At 43.5% G+C, this 23,874-nt stretch overlaps 1 protein-coding gene across 1 annotated transcript in view; it reads right to left on the bottom strand.

Moving 5' to 3' along the window:
• The window catches only part of DDAH1 (dimethylarginine dimethylaminohydrolase 1), a 51,007-nt gene that overhangs the window by 5,722 nt on the left and 21,411 nt on the right, over positions 1 to 23,874 (bottom strand). Inside the window, exons 2-4 of the mRNA XM_031614704.2 lie at positions 10,772 to 10,871; positions 9,546 to 9,619; positions 8,841 to 8,960 (exon numbers count right to left, since the gene is read on the bottom strand). Coding sequence (XP_031470564.1) covers positions 8,841 to 8,960; positions 9,546 to 9,619; positions 10,772 to 10,871 — 294 coding nt within the window. The remainder of the gene's footprint in view (positions 1 to 8,840; positions 8,961 to 9,545; positions 9,620 to 10,771; positions 10,872 to 23,874) is intronic.

Below are 23,874 nucleotides of genomic sequence, written 5' to 3'. Positions count from 1 at the left end.
AGCAAACTCAAGTGCTTCAGTTTCCCTCCTAGCTCTCCTTCATTCCCACACACATTGCAAAGATGCAAACAGAAATAAAAGCCTTTTTTTTTTTTTTTTTCCAGCTTAGAAGTACTCACATTAGCATTATGTTAAAAATAAATCACTATTCTGTTAACAAAATTCTTCAAGGGAATTTACCCTTCTCAGCAAAACCCCACAGATCTAGACCACATAGCAGATCTGTGGCACAGTTAAATTTATCTTCAAATTATCAGTAGGGTCATTTGTACTACTACTCATTCATAAGAAATACCATGTGGAACCTAATTATAATAACTACATCTAAAACATATTGTGAAGTACCAAAGCAGTACATACACGCATACTGCTACAGTAATTCCTTTCTAGGTCTGGATGCATTTTTCATGTCACAGTCTGAGTCATTCACATCCCATGGAGAACGTGAAACTGGTAATGAAGAATGCCACGCATTCTTGAGGAAGCGTTATCATTTCTTGTTCTTTCTTCAATTGTGAAACTCTCCTCAGTTTCCAAGGTTGCACCTACCTCCATAAAAGGTTACTGTGCTTTGCTGAGAAACAATCCTTGCATCTTTACTTCACCGGATGTGTTTTTATTACTGTACTCCATGTGTTTGACTTCCCTGTTTATGCATTTGCTTCCGTTACATTGCCGTGATGCATGTGTTCAAGCTCTCCTCGATGCTGCAGGCATACAACAGCAGGTGACATGCCAGCAGAGCTGCTGCAGCTCTCCCTGGTAACAGCCTGCAGACTTGTCCTCTGCCTGCAGCCTCCTTCTCCTTCCTAACATAATCTATTTAAGTCTGGATTAAGGAATTGTTTTTACTAAACCTGCACTGAAATATACACAGCAGCAGAAGAAAAACTACTGCCTGGATTTCACTCAGCTCCCAGAAAGTTGTGCTTTCTCCGGTCCTCAGTGGTGAAAAAAAAAAATCCTGTACTGCAGGTTTTCTACAGAAAACAGCTAATTCATCAGAAATGTACTGACTCACTGAGTAACATTTCCATAATAAATTACAAATGAATTCTCAAATGGAAGGGTATGGACACATCTCCCATTCACTTCCTTCCATGAAATGCTTCAGTTAGGAACACTCACAGCAAACTGAAGTGAAGACCAAATGCAAGGCCCTAACTGTCCTGCAGGAAACACAAACCAGCCTCAGGAAACTGAGCAGACAAATGCAAGGCATGCTGGAAGGACTGCTTTCAAGACTAAAAAGCTGGAAAATGGTGGCTGAATTAATTTAGAAACTAGCAAAGAGAAAAAACGAGCGAGAAAAAAAGACAAAGAATCATGGATGCTTAAGTCCACAGTTGCAGCAGTGGGGATGGGATCTATTCACTACAGTATCACTGTAAGAAAGCAGAACTGGCATTCTGACAACACAAAATTGCTCTCTCTTCCTCACCTTTTAAGATAAGAAGAAAATCATATATGCAAGCTTTCTTCTCTGTTTTAACTACATCTGCACGTTGAAGTAAAATTTCAAAAATCAATCTGTTGAGAGCGCGCTAAGGCAATAAACCCCAGACCTGTGCCCCGAAGAGTCTACGAACAAAGCAGAAATGTGCAGAAATGATGCAACCAGGCTATTTTAAAGACTCACGCTGTTGTATATTTCTATGGCAAAAAGTCACTGAGCACATACAGCTGGCCAGACAGGGCTTCGGGGCAGAGAAAGAGATAAAAGCAAGGCACTTATTTTTTATCATATACTCCTGCAGAATACATATTTTTGGGAAATGAGCAGTTTACAAAGCCTGTAGCCCTTGCACAGTGCATCTGTGGAAGGCTGGCTTTCTGCCCACATGCATTGTATGACCAGCTATGTTAACAGTCAGGCATTTCCCGCATGCCTAGTTTTCTGGGAATTTTCTTCAGCCCGGAGAGGGTAATTTTCATTGCACATTCTCTCAGCCCTTAGTCATGCTTTCCTTATGTTGAAGTCATTCGCATAGCCTAAAATGCCTTTCCTATAGTTTTTTTTTTACAGTGTGTCCTCAGACAACTGAGGTAATGGATAAGCTAAATAATCCTAAATATGAAGCAGCATTATGCATAAAGGAAAAATGTGTATGTGTTCAGGGCCTATTATCTCAGCAGAGCTGAGATGACCACATGCACTTTTAAGGCAGGCCAGGTTCTGCCATGCACTCTGCCCCCTCACTGCCATCCAGGGGCTGCTCGGGTGAAGGATGCAGCAATCCCTCACATCCACACCCCCCAAGCAAAGCCCAACACAGCAACTGCTCTTCTTTCCAATGCAACAGTAAGCCCTGTGCCATAAACCAGAGATACTTGGTTTTATAGGCATCTCTCATCCCTTCGTAGCTTTCTCTTTTCCAGGTGACAGCCATAGCTTCCTTAGCTTATCTCTTTATCCAATACAAGGTATTTTTCAGGTTACAGATATTTGTTCACCTACTGCTCTTTTCATCTCTGCTCTATCTTTCTTTGAACAAAGGGATTGTGCATGCAAAGGGCATGTGGCAGCCAACATGCAGACACACCACAGCTTTAATTACTGGCATAATGATGTTTTCTGCCTGGCTCTCAGCTTAGCTGACAATCTCAGTGAGTCTAGCATCTTATTTCTGCAGTAACCATCAGTCAGGGCACATCATGTCATATGTGAAGCTCACTTTGTCATTCTCCCAGTCCATGCTGCACATCATTTTACATTTATTTACATTGACTTTCATTCACTGCTTTATTGTCCTGTCTCTGCTTCTTCAGTTCCTCAAGTTTGCCTCTTCATGTCTGGAGAAATCATCGACACCGGAGAAGGAAAACAACACTGTAGGGATGAAGAGGGGCTGGAGGGCCAAGCTGATGTTATGCCTGCCCATGCACTGTGGCTCTACACAGAACGCACGGCTTCCCAGCATATGGTGACAACAGTGATGGCAAGCAGGCAGAGGGGCGGACCAGAGGGCAGAGTTTGAAGAGCCTGATCTGCTCACATGTCAGACCTGTCAGAGGAATGCATCTACCCTGCTAACCAGAAGCTACCCAGGCTGCATAGCCTCACGGCAGTGACAAACACATGCTTAAAGGGACACCTGCCTCACCTTGTTAAGAAAAACACAAACAACCTCATACAGCACGCTCTATTCTATAAAAACACTTTCGAATCTGGAACTTCCAAAAGACTCAATTCTCCAGCCTGTTTGCAAACTGAACAATGCTGACACTCAATTATACAGAAGAAAATCATTACAACACCCAATCTTAATTAAAAGAACCCACAAAGAGTTGTCTTATAAAGCAGCAGGCCATGCGGTACCCAGTGAAGACTGTGTCCTCTGGGACACCCCACACCCCACACTTGTGAAGTAATGGAAAGTCAGAAGGAGCTGAAAGTATGCAATGTCTCACAGGACCTGATCCAGAGTGAGCAACTATGAGCTAAAGGAAAGTGTTCAGAATCTTATACATTGACTAATTTTCCTATCTATAAGGCTGGGAGCAGCAAATGACGTCTCTGTTTCTGAGTTATACTAAGGAGCAGGTTGACAGCTGTTCTCTGGATTTTATTACCTTCTCTGCTGCAGCATTACATACATGTCCACACTCATCTGCACTTTCTGCTAATTCCCTACCTGAAGTCGTCCTCTTTGGATTATTAACATTAGCAATCATTTCCACAGCAACCCTTTGTGATATCATAAATAGAGGATGATGACTTCATGTGGGGAATAAGCAGAGGTACAAATGATGAATTCTTAAGAAATAAGAGACAATATGTTTGTTCTAACTTTTGCTTTACTAGAAAAGAAAGCCCCTGTACAGACAAGCAGTTGGATTGATGATCTTTAAGGTCTTTTCCATCCTGAGCAATTCTATGATTTTATGACAATAGCAAAAGCAGCTTTTCTGAGCCTTTCTGTTCTGCCCAGGGATACAGGATGCATTGTAAGCACAAAGGATATATAATGCTTTCCCCTAGTTGCCCATTCCAGAAGTGCTTCTGCAGCTGGGCCAGAAATTCCATAGCTTGTATGCAGGCATTGCATCCCTGTTGCAATGCAGGCTAACAGCACTCTGCTTCTTAAAGCTGGCACACTGCAGGGACTAGGGTTAGCCAAGCCACAATGAGAACAAAAGGCATTTAATCATGGGGAGGGGGCAACTCTGCCAACACTCTAGCAACTTCTTGCACCCAAGTCATTAAAAGCCCTGCTGTGATCACAGCTTTGGATACAGACCAAGGGCCCAGTTGCCCAAAAGAGACTTCCTTCTCCTTTATGCTTACAATGCAGTTTTGGTCAGCCTCCCTTGGCCTCTGTCAAAACAGAGGAGTTGTGTTTGTAATAGTGTCCTCTGGGGAATACATCAGGAGATGAATGAACAGCACTGCTCCCAACAGGAGATACTGAAACAGGGAACTTCTCAGATACCCTGGGATTGCTACTGAGCTACTTGTGTGGGGACAGGATGGCCTGGCCATAGACAAGTTCCTAAGCTGAAAGAGGTGCCCATCAGCACTATCCAAGTCGTCACTCACCAGGGAAAGCAGAGGGACCGGTGCTCTGTGCCATCCAATCAGACTATATGAGGGACACAAACACAGCCTTTCTAGTTCACATCAGATGCTGGATCACCATTCTCCATGCAATCCTATAATTTGCCTTTGTTGTTGAAGCCCGACCTGACTGGCTGGTTCTCATCCCCTGCCATCTGGGCCAGAACCTGGGTTGTGCCCCACGATGTGGGCAGCAGGGCACCAAGCCGTGCTGGCAGCACTGTGCCCACTACCTGGCCCCTCCAGCACCACAAGACTGGAGCCCAGAGATGACACTTCTGGAAAGCTCTTGGCCCCATCAACAGTACAGAACCCTCCCCAAGGCATTATCTGCCCAACAGCCATGGCAAGCATTCAGCTACAGAATTACTGATGGGGTTAACTGCAAGAAAGAAATGTGCCCTGCCTATAGCAGAGGGAAGCTAATGTTTCAGATGTGGAAGCAAGGCAGGCCACAGTACTTTCTGTAGTTAATTTGCCTCTCTCTTTCACCAAGTTTCCTCGAGTGCCGCTTTTCAGCTGCAGCCCAAATAAATATTCTATACTTGCCAGAGCCTGAAGAGGATTTCATGGTTAGAACGTCACTTGTGATTTATTGCCTGCTCCTAGCATGTGCTCTATAATCCTAAACTCTGTGCACTCATTTTATAGTTCACTGGCAGTGCTCTCTGTTACACACACACAGCACTAAGCTCATGATAAACTGCACTCTGCCATACCCAAGCACCAGATTTCATTTATTCTTTTATTTTTAAGGAATTGTGTGGATACGTGAGTTGCAATGGCAAGAACAATCAAGAAAAACTGTTGTCTTTCAAACAAAAAACCCCTATTTTAAATATAAATGTTAGCCTAGCCTAGCACAGCAGCTCACTTGTTGGCCACCAAGACACACTGGAGGACAAAATGAATGTAACTACCACAGGTGCTCAAAAGCAGCTCAATTGCTTTTCTTGCTCAACAGGATTTCCAGTGCAGAAGGCAGCCACCAAGGAGAGGCTCCCAACAGCAATCTCCTACAGCAGCCACACTGAGGGCTGCCCCAGGCAGGTGACTTGGAGCCCAGGGACAGCAGGGCCACACAGGCTGGGAGGAGAGGTGGACAGGCACTGCTATCACTCCATTCACCGGCCAAAAGCCAGCCAGCAGCTGTTAATTCTCAGTATCAACACCTTATAGAAATTGCAGTTTTATTTCCACAAGGTTGCAAGACACTGATCACTCACTGCAGTATTTTTTCATTAAAAATGAAACAAACAAATACAAAAATCACTTGGGTCAAAAAGCAGGAATTCAACAATTGGACAAAGCTGCGATACGCAGCATTACCACTGCTAGTATTTCCAAGGGAGACGTACTACTTACATGTTTTCAAACAATTTCTCTGAGAACTCCAGCTCGCAGCATATGAGCAGATGTGATTCCTATGCATACGTGAATATGCTACTCAGTCTTTGATTCACAGAAATACACTGAAAACTGGCATATATTTTTTAAACAACAGACTGCTAGTTTATCTTATCAATGAGCACATCCTCTTCAAAATAAATCTGCTTTCCACTGTACCTTGATTAATGGTGGTATCTACCTGATGGCTAGTTATCAGCATCATTTCATCAGTTCACCCAAAAAATATTTTTGGCTGCAACAGCTACATTTATGCACTGCAACATGATTAGCCAAGCTGGGCAAAAAGCCTTAATCAGAATGATGAGTTCTCAGATTAGTGCTGGCTCAGGTTCAAATTGCAGCTTTGAGCAACCAGTATTGTACTTGAATTTTGCTCATGTTTATAAACACTCTATACAAGAGTAGGGTTGTCTGGATATCTGCAAACTCCATCAGGCTGGTGCTCACGAGGTGTTTTGAGCCTGAGCCTGAATATCTGGGATAGTGCATATTTCACAGGGAAAGATGCAGGGCACTTTCCACCCCAGACTAAATCAATCTCACGGCATCAGGAACATCAGACCTTTTCAACCAAAGCCATTTGTCATAAATTCCTCAGGGCAGAGCAGAGGCTGGGAATGTACTCCCAGAGCTTCGTGCAGCGATTTCTAATGAGACAGTAACTTCCACAGCACGTTCAAGTGAACAAACAGACTTGCAGCCACTTCAAGCCACACAGGGATCCACAGGACTGTCCTCCTGTTTCCTCCTGTTTCCTCCTGTTTGAGAGGAGGCTCCCTACCTCCACTCACACTCACTGCTCATCAGAGCAATCAGGCTGCTATCCTATTCCCTCATAGCTGTCAGGCTGCAAATCTAAGGCAGCCAAAATCGCACTTTCCTCTTCTCCATAATTCAAGCAGCATCCTGCAGGGGAGAGCAGATTTGAAACGTTGGTTTTATCTCAGCAGGGCACTAAGACATTTTAAATCTTCAACTGTCACAAGAGAGAGAAGGAAAAACAAACAACAAGTCTCTGCTGAGCTCTGATGGAATAAATGATGCTGTTGGGAAATGTAAAGTCCTAGGATTATGCCCGTGAAGGAAATTCACAAAAATTGGTAGATAAATATGCAAGAAAAAATCTCTGCACAGCAATAAGAATGAAAAGGTTTTCAGGCTTCCATCTTACAGACAATTACAGATGTATTAAAATAATAAGTACCACTAGTTTGCAGAAAACAAGGAGGTACATGCACCACAAATGCAGTATGGGTTCCAAAGCTCTTTAGGATGAAGTGATGTTAATATCAGAGCTACATGTTACTTCCATAGTACACATTCTGTGTGGCACAGATTCAGATTGGTAGCCTTGGGCACCGATAGCATTGCTGTTCTTTAAAATAAATTTTGTATAATTAGAACAAGAGATATAAGTCAGGTTGAGTAAGGTGCCTTTCAACTGAGAGGATTACGGAGGACTACTTTCTCACTCCAGCTAAGCACAGCTACTTCCACTCCTCCCCACATACAGCTGATTTTGTCCACGCATTAGTGATGACACTGCATCACTGAAGCTTCTGCAAAACTGAAGAACAGTGCATGTACTTATGTTCTTATTTAGTGGCAAAGTAATAAGTGTAATCATAAGCTGAAAATGTGGGACTTGCAGTCATCACCAATAAGTAAATTTTGGTTAAACCTTTAAAGGCAAGTATTGATTAAAAAAAAGCTCCAGTGCTTTCAGACACACTCTGATTTACCTGCATCTCAAAACAAAGAGCACAGGATGGTAGGACCCAGCCTGTATCACAGAGACAAACTCCCTCAAGCTTCACATCAGGTAAAGCCATGGCTACACTTTGCTGTTTTGGTGCTTCAGCATAAGCTTCTGCTGCAAAGCATCAGTGCCTGCAGCTGTGCTATCAGGCAGGAGCAGAGATGCTGATCTTTCATGTTACCTACACATGTAATGAGATTCATGGCCTCAGGCACCTCTGTGCCCACATCTTCAAAACCCTCTGTACACATGCAGTGCAAGCCACTGAGCTCAGTACAAACCACAGCAGCAATGGGCATTTCCCATGAACCATGACAGTGGTAGTACAGTGCTGACCTGTTGCAGAGTGTGTTACTGGCTAGCAAGTCTGTCAGCAAAGAGACCCAGATTCACAACCTCACTTCAAACTGAACTGTTCAAAGCCTCGAGAGAAGGGCAAGACTCAGGAGAACAGCTCTGTCCGCTTTCTGCTGGAGCCTCACTGCTATGACACGACATTCTGATGGGATCCTTGATTCTGCAGCCACCTGGTGGAGGGATGGGGAGCTCTGGCCCCCAAGCCCTATGGCTGCAGTGACAGAATTGTTTTATTCTGTGAAAAATGCATACATTTGGGCCGTTTGTACAACTGGGACCATGCCCCTCTCCCTCCTCCTTCCTCCTGCCATACTTTTTACGTCTCCTCTGGCAATTTTAAAAGCCACATGTTCTCACAGCAGCATCTGAAGTAAACACAGAACCGCAGAGTGGTTTGGGTTGCAAAGAACCATGGGCTCCACCTTCCACTAGAGCAGGTGACTCCAATGTCTCCTACTACTCTGATGATGTCTTCTTCCCCCTCCTATCAACAAATTGTCACTTTCAGACAACAGAACTGTAAATAATAACCCACGTATTCCATTTTATAAACTAATATACATAGCTTGAGCTAAATTAATATCACTGTTCTCTTACCTGATAGAAACATTCTCTCTGGCTTGTATATACAAGGTAGGCACCAATTTCCTCTTTCATTGCTGTGCACATATTTAAAACTCCAGCATCCTTGAGCAGAGATTAAGAACTACCCAACCAAAGTTTGCTGTTTAAAGAAAATTTTCATATGCTCTTTACCTTGAGGGCTTTCTGTGCAGCTTCACTTGACCCAATGGCAATCAGGTTTGGCCCAGCCATGCTGCAAAAACTCTTCAGATGCAAAGAATCATGAACAGGGACTGTGGAGACAGCATAATCCTGTGTGGGAGCAGAAAATGGTACTATAAATATTTTTAAGCTGTCCTATTTCCTTAATTATATTGAGACATTCCATAATTAATCATGTTCTCTACAAATTAACAATAGCAACGTATCCCAGAGCACAGTGTCAACTGCTTATGTATGACATACCCCTCTGGACCAGCTTGCCTAATCCTGCACATGGAGTAAAATCCAGAGCACATTTCAAACAACACTATTATTGCAGTGAAGCTGTGAAGCAATATGTTACAATGTGCAAATAAACGGTACGTACATAACTCTCCAGGGACCTGCGTTAAGAACAATGTGCTGACAGATCAGAACACTAAGAACATGTCAATATCCTTTCAGACTCCCACTACCCAAGTTACTTTTATGCAATGATTCCACATTTCAGATCCAACTTCAGTATACTATGTCAGAGGATGCTTACACTTTTTCATTTTTTTCATTAATTTCTACTTTTTTTAAAAGAAATTGTAAGAAAACCATTTACAAGTATGACTTAGCCAGTACAATTTTTCACTTGTCTCAGCAGAGGAGACAGCTTATACTTCCTGTAGCACAGGTCAACCTACAAACCTTAAATGTGTCAGCCAGAATTTCTGCCCCACGTTGATTTGTCCGCTTGGAAAGGCCTACAAAAAATTCTCTGCCTAGAATGAAAAAACAAGGAATGAAACAATTACAGATTTTTTTTTTTTTTTTAGCAGCTCCAGTCAAACAAAACAGTTTCAAAACCAATCAAACAAAACCAATTTCAAAACCAGCCAACTTTAGAGACAATCTGAGGCAACCGCTAATGGATATAATTTCCTGTCTTTCCCTTCTTAAACTGAACAATAAAACTCAGCTCAGGAGTATGCAACCTGCAATCCCAAGCTGATAATGTAAAGCAATTATCTTCTTCCACACAACACGTTTTTCTGAAAACACAAATAGCTTCCCCTCCTAATGCAGTGCTTATGGAGTCAGGCAGGAGAACAGCTGGGCTGGATTAGCACAGCTCTGATGGGCGCTTCCCCTTTCCTCTGAGGTCTCCTCTGGCCTCCAGGCAGCTCTGCAGGTACTCTGACTCCAGGGGAAATGGGCTGGCACAGGACCTGCACCACATTAGGAAGACCTTCCTCCTCGGCCTGCTGCTTCTGGGACCCTCCCTGTCCCCCTGTGACCTAAGACAAGCAGCCAGCCTGCTGTGATGCTGATCAGAATGAACAGGCTCATTCGGCACAGGTGGGAGCAAGCATACATGCAGCTGATGTGAGAAAATGCCTAATGGGTTTAATGACATAAAAAACACTGTCAGTATCTTCACCCTTGAAGTCAACCATGCATAAGAGTTGTCTAGCACACGACATCTGGCAGGCAACTCTGCTGCTTTCTCCATAAACTAAAAGGCATTTTTTGTATTTGATTCACTGAACCAGTAACAACTGTCTGCATCAAGCTTCACAATTCCTGAAAATGAGTCTGTGTGAGCATAGCTGCTTGTAATAAGAAATATGAAACAACTGCAGGCAGCTGACTATTGAAAGCACGTTTCTTATTGGCACTTTACAAGCTAAAATAAAATTTGTATGCACAGTACTGTTCTTTGTACTGTGTGTACTGCTGCTTCATTTATTCAGGCATTAGACAGGACACTAAGGGCTGCACAGAAAAAATTAATCTCTCCGCTACCTACGTGACATTTAGCAAACAACTGATTTAACAAGCCATATGAACAACACTTTATTATGCAGACAACAGATAACATGCTGTCTTCTAGGCAGACAGAATATTTAAATGGCAAATTTACTACACTGTACCTGTAAATAGGACGTCTCCACCATCCAAGGTTGCATTTTCATCTACCATCTCTACCATGTTGAGGTTAAGACTTTCTAGTACTCTCTTCATGGCTTCAACCTATTCAAGAAAATGTTGTTTAGAGCACATTTTGCTTGTATCATTGAAAAACTTAAAATAACCTATATGAAATATGTATCTTCAGTAAAAAACAAAGTTCTTTAACAAACCAATAGCCAGCTTGACAGCAGAGCCCCTCATCCCTCGCCCACCACAGCTCCCAGACCTCCTGAATGGGGTGCCAAGCAGCCAGGGTTGGGCCATCACCTTTGCAGAGAAATCACATCCAGTGGGACACGTGGTCCAAAATTTATGTTAACTCCAGTTCTCCTGCACAGCAATGCTCTCTCTTGCAAATGCTTGTCCCTTAGATTTGAGCAGGAAAGAGCGCAGCCAGAGGAGTGATATTCTCTCCTTCTGCCACACTCAGGCACAAGACACAGCTCTGTCAGCCAAAGAGGAAGAAGCTCTACCCTAGGGTCTCCCCTTTCAGCCAGTGAAAGAAACTGAGGTCAGTAAATATTCATTTTCTTTATATTTTTCCAGTTCTACTGAGTGCCAGTTCTCTCTGCGTTCTGGAGCTACCACACCAGAGAACTTCAAGACTTTCCATTTCTATGCGTTATGCGTATTTCACTTCTGCGTGTTGTCTGTGCAGTTGTTTGCTGCTTTGCAAGCTGCTGTCAGGAGGTAAGGAATGCACCAGGGACACCATCTGATCTTGGATTTAATTTGCTCTCTGAAGCTGACTCTTTAGCCCATTCATACTTCACAGTTGCTCTATAGGCAAAGCCCAGGCCAGCCTGAGGTTGTGCAGGATGAAGGCAGATCCCTGGGCCACCTGTAGAATGCTGATGAGTTACACTGAAGGCAGAACCACATGTGCTCTCTGACACCAGCAAGATTTATTTTTCTGATAGCAGAAGACCACAAGAAAAAGCTCCCAGCAGCTGCCAAGCCAGAGGCTGCCCTGGCCGCTGCCCACTGCCTGCACATGGACTATGCAGCCTCCCCAGCACTCAGAGGATGCAGCAGGCATTTCAGCCTCCTGCCACAGACCACCACCTCGTGTTGCCCTGCAAAAGAAGTGACCACATGCATTGGCTATTCCTGGTTACCAACACAAACAAAAAGGAAAGACTGCTTCATTCTCTCCACCACCCACTACTATAGGTGGTTGTGGAGTACGTGCAGCCGCGTCTGTCTGTGCCAGGTCTTCAGTCATCTGTCTGAGGCACCTATAGACCACAGCATTGCAACAACGTGAAAGCTTCATGCTGCCCTAAGAAGTGACCTGGATGCAGTCAGCAGGGCACATCAGCAGAGGTAAGTGCTGACGGGGGAGGAAGCAGTGAGAGAATGGGAAGGTGGGTACAGTCAGCAGGGCTGGAGCGCATCTCCAGGCAGTGCTGCACATAAAGGTGCCTGCAGCTCCCTGGGCACACAGCACTCAGCCACACACTGTTAGCAGCCCCTATCTTGGAGAACCAATTGAGCAGAGCGCCCAGCAGATGAGGATAATGGAAGGTAAATGCTGACTTGGGGTTTGTCATTTCAGCCATACGTTTTAATTACCAGATGCTGATTACAATTTAACCACCAGGCTACGTCAGAGACGCCTTGAATTGTTTCCTTATTTAATTTGCAGAGTTTAATGCAGCTGCAGCACAGACATTAAGGAAAGTTATCACATTTAAAAAGTTGTCTAGAATCACAGAAAACTGCTTTAATTTGCTCTGTGATTGTTCCAGGTTTTGAAGATATACATATATATGATTCTCAAGATGATTTTCTCCAACAGTTGTGCTCATTTTAACTTCTGAAACCACATTTAAATTTAAAAAATGACTGCCATATAAATAGTTGGATCTTTTTTCCACCATGGGTGTTAATGGATTCATGTCTATGGCTCCACGTTTTGTAGAGCTATTAAGCAACCAGCAGAAATGCTGGGAGACTTAATTGGAAAGTAACGTTCACACGGCTGATGACATACACTAGGAATATCTTTCAATATCCACAGCTTGTGTAAAATAAAAAAGAAGTCTCAAGTTACTGGAGTTTTTTTGTTTGTTTTCTTTCTATGAGCAATACCAGGATCTTCATTCAGTAGAAGCAGAAATGAAAAAAGAAACACAAAGAAGACTGGAGGGAAGACCTGATATTATTGAAAAGACTGCCGGGAAAAGAGAATTTGTAAATATAGAATTCTGGAAAAACAAAACCAAAACTGACAGCCCTTCTGCCTTTGCATACAGCTGAGTCGCCCGCACAGGGAGCGCACAAACTGACATCATCCCTACCATGACATTTTTAGAGCAATACTGCAGCCTTGCATAGGTTCTCCCATGCAGCATTTCAAGATGAATGTTAGCAATCAAAGACACGTGACTGTCTTGGAGACTGAGCATACCGCATCACTGAGTGACTGGGTTGATAGCTACTGAAGTCCACACAAGCTGCTTGTCTGTATCTTGTTACTGCAAAAGGGAATTGAGAGCATCCTTAAGCCTTCGTGAGAGCACTCCCAAACCAGGAAGGACTGTGTCACTTTTAACGCAGCTCCTACCCAGAGAAAGCATTAAGATGCCATCTCTGGCTAATGAAGGACAAGTGATTGCTACCCTGAAGTTAAAAGTAGGGAGCCAGGGAACAGGTTTGATCTATCCTCCTTGCATTTCATTCTTCCAAAACAAGCAATACCAGTTTTTATGAAGCATGGACCCTTAAGGCACATTGGTGTGACTTTATAAGAAAAGAAAGACAAAGTCACAGGGTTAGCTTTGATTTTGAACAAACAACCACCTCTTGCTTTTTTTCCCAGGAGAAAGTGAAAAAGGTGGATGGACAAAGTTTTCTGTGAAGCCACACTACCCAGGAGACAACAGTAAAATACTTTCAGTGTTTAGAAATGAACTGACTACAAGCATATTCACAATGAGGAAGACTTAGCATTTTTTTTCTTCAAAGCAGACAAGAAGAAAAGTCACCTTCCCTTACTCTATCTCCTTTATTTGAAAAATAAAACCCCAGGTAGTCAGAGTTGTAGCACACAAAGAAAACACTCATCTGTATCGTTTAAGTTTTCTGTATCATATTATCTCAGGTCAGCTTAAGGTTTGTAACACAATATTGGGTTTTATTGTAAATGTACCCATTAGTACATCAGTTGAGTGTTAAAGCTTGTATGCTTTGTGTAGTGATATTTTTTCTAATAAGCACATTCCTGGTGTGAGACGGGATGTGTCTAATCCATAACAAAGCTGATGGAGAGACAATGGACTTCAGCCAGCTCAGTTCTGTTTCAAGGAAAGAGGACAATAACTGCATTTGACATTTATAAGAATCTAATTTCCTCGTGCTTTACAAATGGAGCTCATTACTCTCCAGACTGCTGGTTCCACCAATTATTGTAACTGATGTGCCGGGATTTTTCCTTCTCTATATTAGTATTTGATGCACTCGAAATGAAGGCTGTTTCCTTAATTATTTACTGGTATTCTGTGCACTAACCACATTATGAGATTCATGCAACTGACAATAAGAAGGAAACGATCTTTTCAAAGGATGATGGAAACAAGGAAATGACTTTGCAAGAGGGGCCTGAACCCAGCGCTGAGCTACAAAGCATGGGCTCATTCCAGCAAGAGCACCCCAGCAGGAAAGCTGCCTGGTTAACACCTGGACTGGGTACTGGGACATAGGCATGGCTTCCCCAAGGCTCCAAAATGCCACTGAGTGCAGGGGCACAGCTGGATCTGGGCAGAAGCTGTGTGTGGTACAAAGGAAGTATTCTTTAACGACTGCAATTACCCATCTGCCTTTGTCTCTGAGCCTCTGAGTTTTCTGTGAAAGGGGGAAGATGTTTACAGATCTGTTTCAAATGAAAAGACGCAGAGAGATTCGAAGGCTGCAGATCATCCAGTGAACTACTTATTAAATTAGGTTTCTAAAATAGCAGAGTTCAGCTTTAAGTGCTAACAGCTTCGATCTCTGGAGACCACAACCATCACTAAAAGGCCTCGCAGCCCAAGAAACACTACTTCACTGTCTCCTGAAATTTTACATCCACCACCATTTTCTCCGGCGTTGTAAATTACAATTATTTGGTTTCAGTCTCCACTTCATTGTCTTTTAAAGTATCATTTATAGCTACGCGAAGCAAATGTCAGACTCAGTATATTCAAAAGTTAGATTCTGATATCTCTGAGGTGACTATTTTGGGAGCCATTAGTTCTGAGTTCACGAAGTGCCACTGTCAATATATAAAGCATTTTTCAGCAAGTCTCTGAGTGAGGAATATAAATAGAGATGGACAAATCTGGGGCCAGGAAAGGGTAGACTTCAGCTCTGCAAAACCAGATACCAGTGTTGGTCATGATCCAGATCCTAGCCTGTCTGCATCTGCTCAGCTGGGAGATGAAAGAAGTATGTCTCCTGCTGATGATAAGCACTGTCATTCTGGGCTTGCAGAAAATAAAGAAAATAAAGCAGCACTGTAATAGTCTTGAGGTTTTTTGAAAAGAGAAACCCACTACTGGTTGTTTTCTCACTTTAAGTAAATGAGATACACACCCTAGTGTATACTGATCTCAGAAATCAGTAGGATGGGGGTTATGGAAGAGTTTCCAACTCCTGCTTCCAGCTTTGGTCCTTTCTCTGCTGACACCAGAAATGGCCATGGCTCTTGGGATGTTACCTGGGAAGCCCAGGAACAAGATGATTCTCCAGTGCTGCTCCTCCAAGCAGATCAAACCATAAAAGCACTATGTGCAGGACAAGTAACGTCAGCTCTGTCCCAGCAAGCAGGCCCCAGCACTGCATGGTAAGGACACCCTGTACCTGCTGTTACCACCTGTGCCAGCTGAAGAACTGCAGTTTGTTTTGACAAGTGATTCAGGGATCTCCTAGAAAGTGGAGGGTAATAAAGATGATAAAGGGCCTGAAGCACCTCCTGCATGAGGAAAGGCTGAGAGATGTTCAGCCTAGAAAAGACTGAGAGGGGATCTGATCGATATTTATAAAAATCTGAAGTGCGGGAGGCAATTGGATGAGATCAGACTGTTTTCAGTGGTGTGTAGTGGTGGGATAAGGAGCAATGGCCAAAAAACAGTATATAGGAAGTTCCACATAAATATATGGAGGAACTTCTTTACCGTGGCAGTGATAGAACGGTGGAACAGGCTGCCCAGAGACGTTGTGGAGTCTCCTTCTTTGGAGGTATTCAAGACCCATCTGGACACCTGCCTGTGTGACCTGCTGTAGAGAACCTGCTTTAGAGGTCCCTTCCAACCCCTGCAATTCTGTGATTCCCCTTTTCACCTATGCAGGGGCTCTGTGTGGCCCCCTCCTCTTTCAGGACGGGGGGTGATGCAAAGACCTGCAGCAGCCAGTTGCTCAGCAGCATATTATTGGATGACATAGAATAGGGGTGGCTCCTGGAGCACCCCTATGGGTTCCATCCAAACATCACATCTCTGACAGCTCTTCGGCAGCACAGGAGGAGAGTTCCATCCTGGCACATCTCAGGAGGTCCTGTGACCATCTCCTCCCACAGATGTCCTAACTGCTGGTGCCACATCTGCTTGCACATATACTCACACGTACCAATGCAGCAGGCATCTCTCATGCCCACTCTCTGGCAAAGAAACTGCAACAGGATTACTTAATAGCAAAAAATAAATAATATGGGTATTTCTCATAAGTGATATTACAGGGTTTCAAATTGTTATAAAAAAACTACACTTGAAACCTGGTTGTCTTAAGCACTTTTTCACAACAGCCATGAAAATGGATTTATGTAGATATAAAATGTAAGCGAAATGACCAAAAGAAATCCAGCAAATTTCTACAGACGTCAGATGGAACACGTTGTGGAAGAGCTCTACCCTTGGTCACTGTCACTCCATTAATCTCCAGCATCTTCAATGTTACTTTTGTTATACATTTGTACATACAGTAAAAAACACAACTAAATTGGATGCCCTTGATGTCGTGCTTTCACAGCTAAGCAGAACTGAACTGCATGAGAAAACACTACATAGCTCACCAGCAGTAAAGTATGTCTGTCTCTGCCCTTTCTCTTAGAACACTTTGAAATGTAAAGAGAGCACTTCCCACAAGGCTGGAGCCAGCAAGCTGCTTACTTACTAGAATAAGGCTAAATTTCAACACACAGCAAATAGAAATAATTTCAATCAGAAGTAAATTGTTAACAGCGAAAGAAGAATGCTTAAAAAGATGGAGATTTAAAGTCACTAGAAAAAAAAAAAGGCTCACTAAGATAGGCATAAAATCAGGTTAGTGAAAAAGTTTAAGCAGCGTGAATGCATTGTCACAGAAAAACAGAAGATTTTGCTGGATAAAGATGATGACATGAAATTTAAGTCGTACGCTGGCATGCTGAGAAAGTAACGTTCTAAATACTTTCTGCTTACAATTACAAAATGATCAATTGTTAAAGGTTGCACAGAGAAATATCTTCCACTCTGCCTGGACATGCACAGTGGGCCAAGAATGTACCTGGATAAGCCAAGCATTCATTATCTCCCAGACACTCAATATCCCATAATACCCACAGTGGCTGCCAGCTCCTTGTCCACTGTTGACCACACGCCATGTGCCCCATTTCACAGCTGAAAAGTATTTAAAATTCATGAAGCTTGTTGAAAGCTCGACTGTCACATTCTGCTCATTCCACAGGGTATGGGAAAGCTGAGCAGGAGGGACATTTCAGCTGGGGCTATTATGGCTCTTGAATAACCAATATTCTATTAAATTGCTAATAAACCCACTTGAAGATAAGTTGATCACAATCAAACCATACAGTAGCATTCCTTTCCTTTAACGCAGAGTTGTCAGGTTTCACTCTGTACTGTACTACTGTTTCTGTGCCGTTTGTTCACGACTTGACACCGAGCATTCATGATGCTTACTTTGTCCCAGGCCATCTAAATGCCCTATTCTAAGGAGGCTGAAAGATTTTTGGCAAGGATAATGCTCTGCTTATTTTAAGGTAGCAAGCTCTTTTTAAAGGAAAATCTACACTAAAGAAGTAAAAAATAATTATACCTCAACCAGGATTTTTTTTTTTTTTTTTTTTTTTTTGTGTGTGTGTGTGTGTAACCTCTTGAAGGGGTGCTCACAGTCTGAATGCAGCAGTAAATACCACTGGGGCTTTCTGCAGAGGAGCAGCCTCTGGGGCTCCCATGCACCCGGTCAGCTTGGGTCTCGTCTGCATTTTCATTTCAGCAATTCATTTCCTCCCATTTTCACTGAATCTTAATTTTAACAAAGAAAATAAATATAAAGGACTTCTTCTAAAGACCCTCTAAGAGTGTTATTTTGCATTAAGACAGACTTTGCTGAGATTCCTCACAGTTAATTGCCAAAATACTGGCAAGCCCGCTACCACGTTCTGATCTTGCTGTGAGCGTACTGTTTTGCCAAGAGGACTCCAAATCTTGTAACTTCTAACACTGAAAAGCATATCCACCTCCTTTTGGGAAGAGGATTTAGAAGTTTCCATTTATATTAAGTAATGTTGCTCTGCTGCGAAGCAGCTCCCAGCAAGTTCCGGCCTGACAGGACCTGGTGACAATTGTTTCCATCCATCTCTGAGCCCTCCTGCAATCCAAGGATATCAGCTGCACAAATGGCAGAGGACCATCATCAGGAAGATCTGTCCTACCTCGTTTGTCAGCTGGGGAGCTGCAGAGAACACTCAGTGGTTGCTACCAGGCCCGTGCTGCCATATGCCAAAGATGGGCAATGGGAAGAAGCAGAGTCCAAAGAGCCAGCCCAGCTGTAGGAACAGAGACCATCTTCACAGGCAAAGAAAACATTTTCGTTCACCTCATGTGCACTCAATAACTGGCCTTTCACTGAGAAACATCCCTTGTTATTTTATAATGAGGCCACAGGCAGAGGTTATACTAATGCAGAGCTTTCCCCTTTCCCCAGTACAAAGTTTCATTCATGCTTTTAGAGAAGTTGACTTGACAGTCTTATTTTAGCAATGCTAATGTATCTTGCAAGTGTGCCCTAAGCATCTAGACAAACAACAACAACTGCAGAAAATGCAAGTTCTGACTATGTTCCTTCTCCCAACTAGTTCCAGTAGTGTCCTACTGACTAGAAATAAAAGCAACATCTGAGTAGGAATACAGAAATTTGCTGATACTCATAAAATGGAATCAAATCCTAGAAGACATACCAACCAGTCAGAGAAATCAAAATTAGTACATCTCAGTACCAATAAGCAAACTAGAAGTCATCCACTGAATGAATTGGCCATAACAGCACAAACAATGACACTTCAACCTGAAAATAACCTCTAAAGATGTTATACAATACTGACAAGCTTCAACAAATTCTTCAGCTTCAGAGGAAAACCTGCAGTAAGCGAAAGTGATTACCCATTTCCGGCTGCTCTTCCTTGGGCTCAGGCTGACAGAGGCAGTGGAAGGGCCTCACACGTGCTGCTCTTACACAGACTGCCCATCAGAGGCTTACAGCGATTGAGAGGAAATGAGAGTAAAGAGCGAGCACTGAAACAAAGAGCACGTAGAAAACCCAGTAGTTGGTACATTCCCCCTGTAACTGCACATTTTTATGAGGTAGAAACCCTCCCCTAATGCACAACTCCCCAGGGCTCCCCAGAGTCACCACCAGCCTCGGCCACCAGCACTCTCACCACCTGCTCCCACAGTCAAGGGTTAACTGCACATAAAGGCAACAAAACATCCAGAACAATGAATTTATCCATAATAGATCTCTACACACTTGAGAAAAGAAAGTTGCGACCTGACTTTCACCTACACAAACCTGAATGCAGGACTGAAGCCATGGGCAGGCAGCAGAGGATGAAAGCCTGACCCAAGGAGGTCAGAATTCCCCCAAGATGCACCTTTGCATTTTGTATCACAACTGAAAAAATGCCAATTTCAGTGATCCTGCAAGGAAGCCACTTCCAGGGCATGAGCAGGCACTCCTTTCCCCACCAAACAAGCTCTTACCTACTTTCTCGCATCCTGAGGCCATATTTTTTAATAGTGCTAAATACCACGTTCAGCTGAAAGTGCAGAGAAATCAGAAGGGGGTTGTTATGTTTTTGAAAGGAATACATTTCTTTGACACATCTGCAACTGAGTTACTACTGTCCTACTGTATAAACATGATTGCCTTTTCCAAACATAAAATACTAATGGATTTCAAACAAAGGGAAACCACCATGCTTGCTATAAATGTACAGAGACAGTAGAAAAAAATGAAGAAAAGCAAGACAAGAGCTACGTGAAGAGCAACTTTTTAAAGATTCTACTTCTTAAAAGCTCTTTCAGATATCAGACTCCAGATCCAGTTACGCTCCATCAGAGAGAGCAAAGCTGTCTCTCTTCACATACATAATTCTGTTCACTGTGCACACTGCAAGAGATGCAGCTTCACAGACATCCCACCACTCAGTCTTGCAAACAGTCACTTTGGGAAATATCTTCCCAAAGTACAGGCTTTTAAATACACATTAGAGATTAGGGTTTAAGCTATGGTATTACTCAGTAAGAGCTACTTTAAAAGAGGAGCAGATTCAAAAAGAACATAACCAAACTGTACAGGGCTAATCAAATGTGATGACCCACGCTTCCTAATCACACCACCTGTACCTGAGGCAGCAGGTGCCTGAGTCTCACCACAGCCATGCTGGCACGCTTTGCAGAGTGACTGTGATGCTGGTGATGAGATGGGTGCCAGTACACCTCAGCTCTGGGGACACATTCCCTGCTCAGAGCTGTGCCATGAGACTGCGTGGAGCCCACTGCCACAGCACGACTGAGAAGTGGAACAGGAGGCAACGATGCAGGCAGCCAGCCTGCCTGATGGCTTTTCCTTTCCTCCTGCTGTGCTACATAACCTCACCTCCATGCAGAAATAAAGGGAAAAACTGAGATGTATAAAATCATAACAAAATGGAAACGATTAGCTCACCAGCTGCTATCAAACCCGCCCGAGGTGTGGCAGTAACCTAACAGCTTGTAACAGCAGTGCTCCCAGACAAAGGCAATGCCAGAGCCCACACATACCTGCAGAACCCAGTGCAAATAAAAAGCAAGCTTCCTGCTGGAGTAGGGTAATTCATGGAAAAGTTAAATGAAAACTACTCCATGCATTTCTGCCACTGAGAAGCTGAACAGCATGTTTCCTTGGTGACTGGTTTTGGTTTCAACTACAGGGCTGGGAGCGACTGTTGCTCCGGGGAGGATGACACTGCTGTGTTGGGCTGCTGAGCCCATGAGGACAACCTAGCCTGGGAGGAGGGAAACAACACCTGCACCACAGGGCAAGCAACTGGAGCTGGCAGCGGCTGGTGTAAGGATGACTGCGCATGACTGCAGCATCGAGCCCCTAGCATGATTGCTGCCAGCATCCTGGAGAAGGAGGAGCCCTTAAACTTCCTCATTACATACCACCAAGAAAGGCAAAGAGGTTGAGAGCTCCACTTTCACTCTTTACCATCGCTGGGTTACTTTCAGGAAGAACCAGGGAGAAGCATACGTCATACAGCAAAGGCTTTAGTTTCTTCAGTACGAGGGACCTGGATCTTCTGCTGCTGCAACTCCACATCACACGTGCGGATCCGCGTGTTAAGCAGTGAAGTGCAAACTTGGAAAAATAACAATGGCTAAATTCTTTCTAAATGCTAGAGTATTTTTTAAGACTCATCTCTACCTACTGCTGAATGCTTTTGATGCACTACCAGTGGTAAGTGCTTGAGGGGAAAGGTAGGAAGCCTGCTTTCTTATCCATTTTGGTTGGCAAAAAGAGGTCTAAGCGTAGTTACACAACAGTGAAGAGAAAAGGCTGAGAAATGAGAAGAGAAGAGAAAGAGAAATGTGTGCAGTCTGCAGGGTCAGAGCAGGAAGATTATAATCTCTTTAGCCTGTTTATCTTGTGCTTCAGCAGCTTATCAAGTTAAAAAGAAGGTGAAAGCAGCAAGCAAGGCTGCATCATGCTCCAGATGTTTTCAATACTCACTTCAGCCTAGGGGGACAAACACAGCTTCTCTGTCAGCAACCACTCACTGCAGCAACTAGGAAGATGATGCTCCTGGAAAAACTAGCACACAGTTTGCAGGTACTAATTTATGAAGGCATATTGTTCAGAATATAGATAAATCTCTGTGCTCTTACAGTTACACGTAAAGCAGTGAATCAAAATTCACCAAAAAAAGCGACAGATTTAATAGACCAGAAAGATGTCCCTAATAAGCAAAATCAGTTACATAACAAAGACACAGAATTAGTAATTTTCACAAGCATTATTTTCTCAGAGCTGAAATCATTATATGCCAGATTAAGCAGCAAATTTACAAGCTAGAAATTAGTGGTGCCCAGGAGCAGTTTTACAAAAATGTCACCAAATGTCCAGAAATACTGCATTCACATGTCAGAAAGAACACCACAGAATTATAGAATGGTTTGGGTTGAAAGGGATCTTAAAGATTACCTGGCTCTAAACCCTGCCCTGGGCAGGGATACCTCCCGCTAGCCCAGGCCAGCTACAGCCCCATCCAGCCTGGCTTTAAGCAACTCCAAGCAGGGGGCATCCGCAGCTTATCTGAGATATGCCAGTGCCTCACCATGCTCATCGAGAAGAATTTGGTCCTAACATCTTATCTAAATTTCTCCTCTTTAATTTAAAAGCATTATCCCTTGTCCTATCACTACACTCCCTGAGTAAAGACTCCCTTTCCAGGTTTCTTTTAAGAAGCAAATATAATAGATAATTACAGTTAGTGTAGAGAAGAAATTAAAGTTGGATATGAAAGCCAAAATAACTGCATGAAACACATTTTAGTGCAATATATAAGAAACCAAAGGAAATTGTAAAAGCAAAAGGAGCTAGTGAAAGTCTCTAGACAACAGAATCAAGATACAGAAGGACATTTTTTTCTGCTCTGTTTCTCTGTCTGAGGAACAACAGGAACAGCATCAGTGATGCTAATACATTACTAGCTGGAAAGGGTGAAATTTTCAATTTTCACTACAACAAAGAACAAACGACATACATTTGCTCAGTATTTGGGAAAAAGCCACTCAAGTATTCAGACTGCATCATGGATAGCAGCTTTCATTACAGCTGTACACAGAGAAGAGACCTTCAAGCTGGATGGGCAGCGAGTACTGCACAGGACTGGGGGAACCCAGCCAGCTCTGTGCCTGCCATGCCACCACCACGTGCCAGGACTGTGTCTGTGTGCATGGAGATTGGCCAGCCAGTGCCAAGGGCTCACAGAGCAACTACAGGCAGGAAGGCATCACTTCCAAAACCTCACTCAGAGCAGGATTCTCAGGGCTCAATCTATTTTAGTGACCAGGGGTAGGACTAAAAGAAGGTTTCAATGGTGCTTGCAAAGCCCTACACAAGGAAGAGAAATTCAATAAAAAGGTTTGACAAAATGCAGTATCTATAATAGGAATGTAGATGAGTAGCAGTGATCAAGGCATGGTTGGTGTTCTTGCTTTGAGAAGGAAGGTGATTCAGCATTGAGGTAACTCACAGCAGGCAGCCCAGCCCACAAAGGATGCTGAGCAAGGGGCTGGAGCCAGGAGCCTGTTGTGCAGCAGGAGCAGCCAACCCACTGCTCCGCTGCCCATTCAGCAAGCAGCAGGGAGAGAGCAGTGAAGAACCAAGGTGCTCCTTCATTCATGGCAAACATGGTGCCAATGATGTGATTTAGAGTCTGAGCATCCCAATTTCTTTTACATCTTTTTCAATTCCTGCCACACAGCCACACACATGCAGACATAAGCTCAGAGAAACCAACAAAGTGCTAGGTTTACTACTGAGGGGATCAGTTTTCTCCTTGTGTACAGTAAAAGTGCTCCCTGAGGTTACACGGGCCAGGCAGGTGCTTACAGACATGTGACACACTGCCTACCTGGCACTTCTGCTGGCACCCAGGGAAGCAGGAGAAGCTGCTGAACACAGAGTTCACTCTGGAGGGGTGGGGGCAAGGCAGCCTGGGAAACACTGACGTATTGTCTTTCCATTACTGAAAATTACA

Source organism: Phasianus colchicus, chromosome 9 (assembly GCF_987193195.1).
Source record: "Phasianus colchicus chromosome 9, bPhaCol1.hap1.1, whole genome shotgun sequence".
Taxonomy (NCBI): domain Eukaryota; kingdom Metazoa; phylum Chordata; class Aves; order Galliformes; family Phasianidae; genus Phasianus; species Phasianus colchicus.
This window is presented reverse-complemented; position numbering and strand designations above follow the sequence as displayed.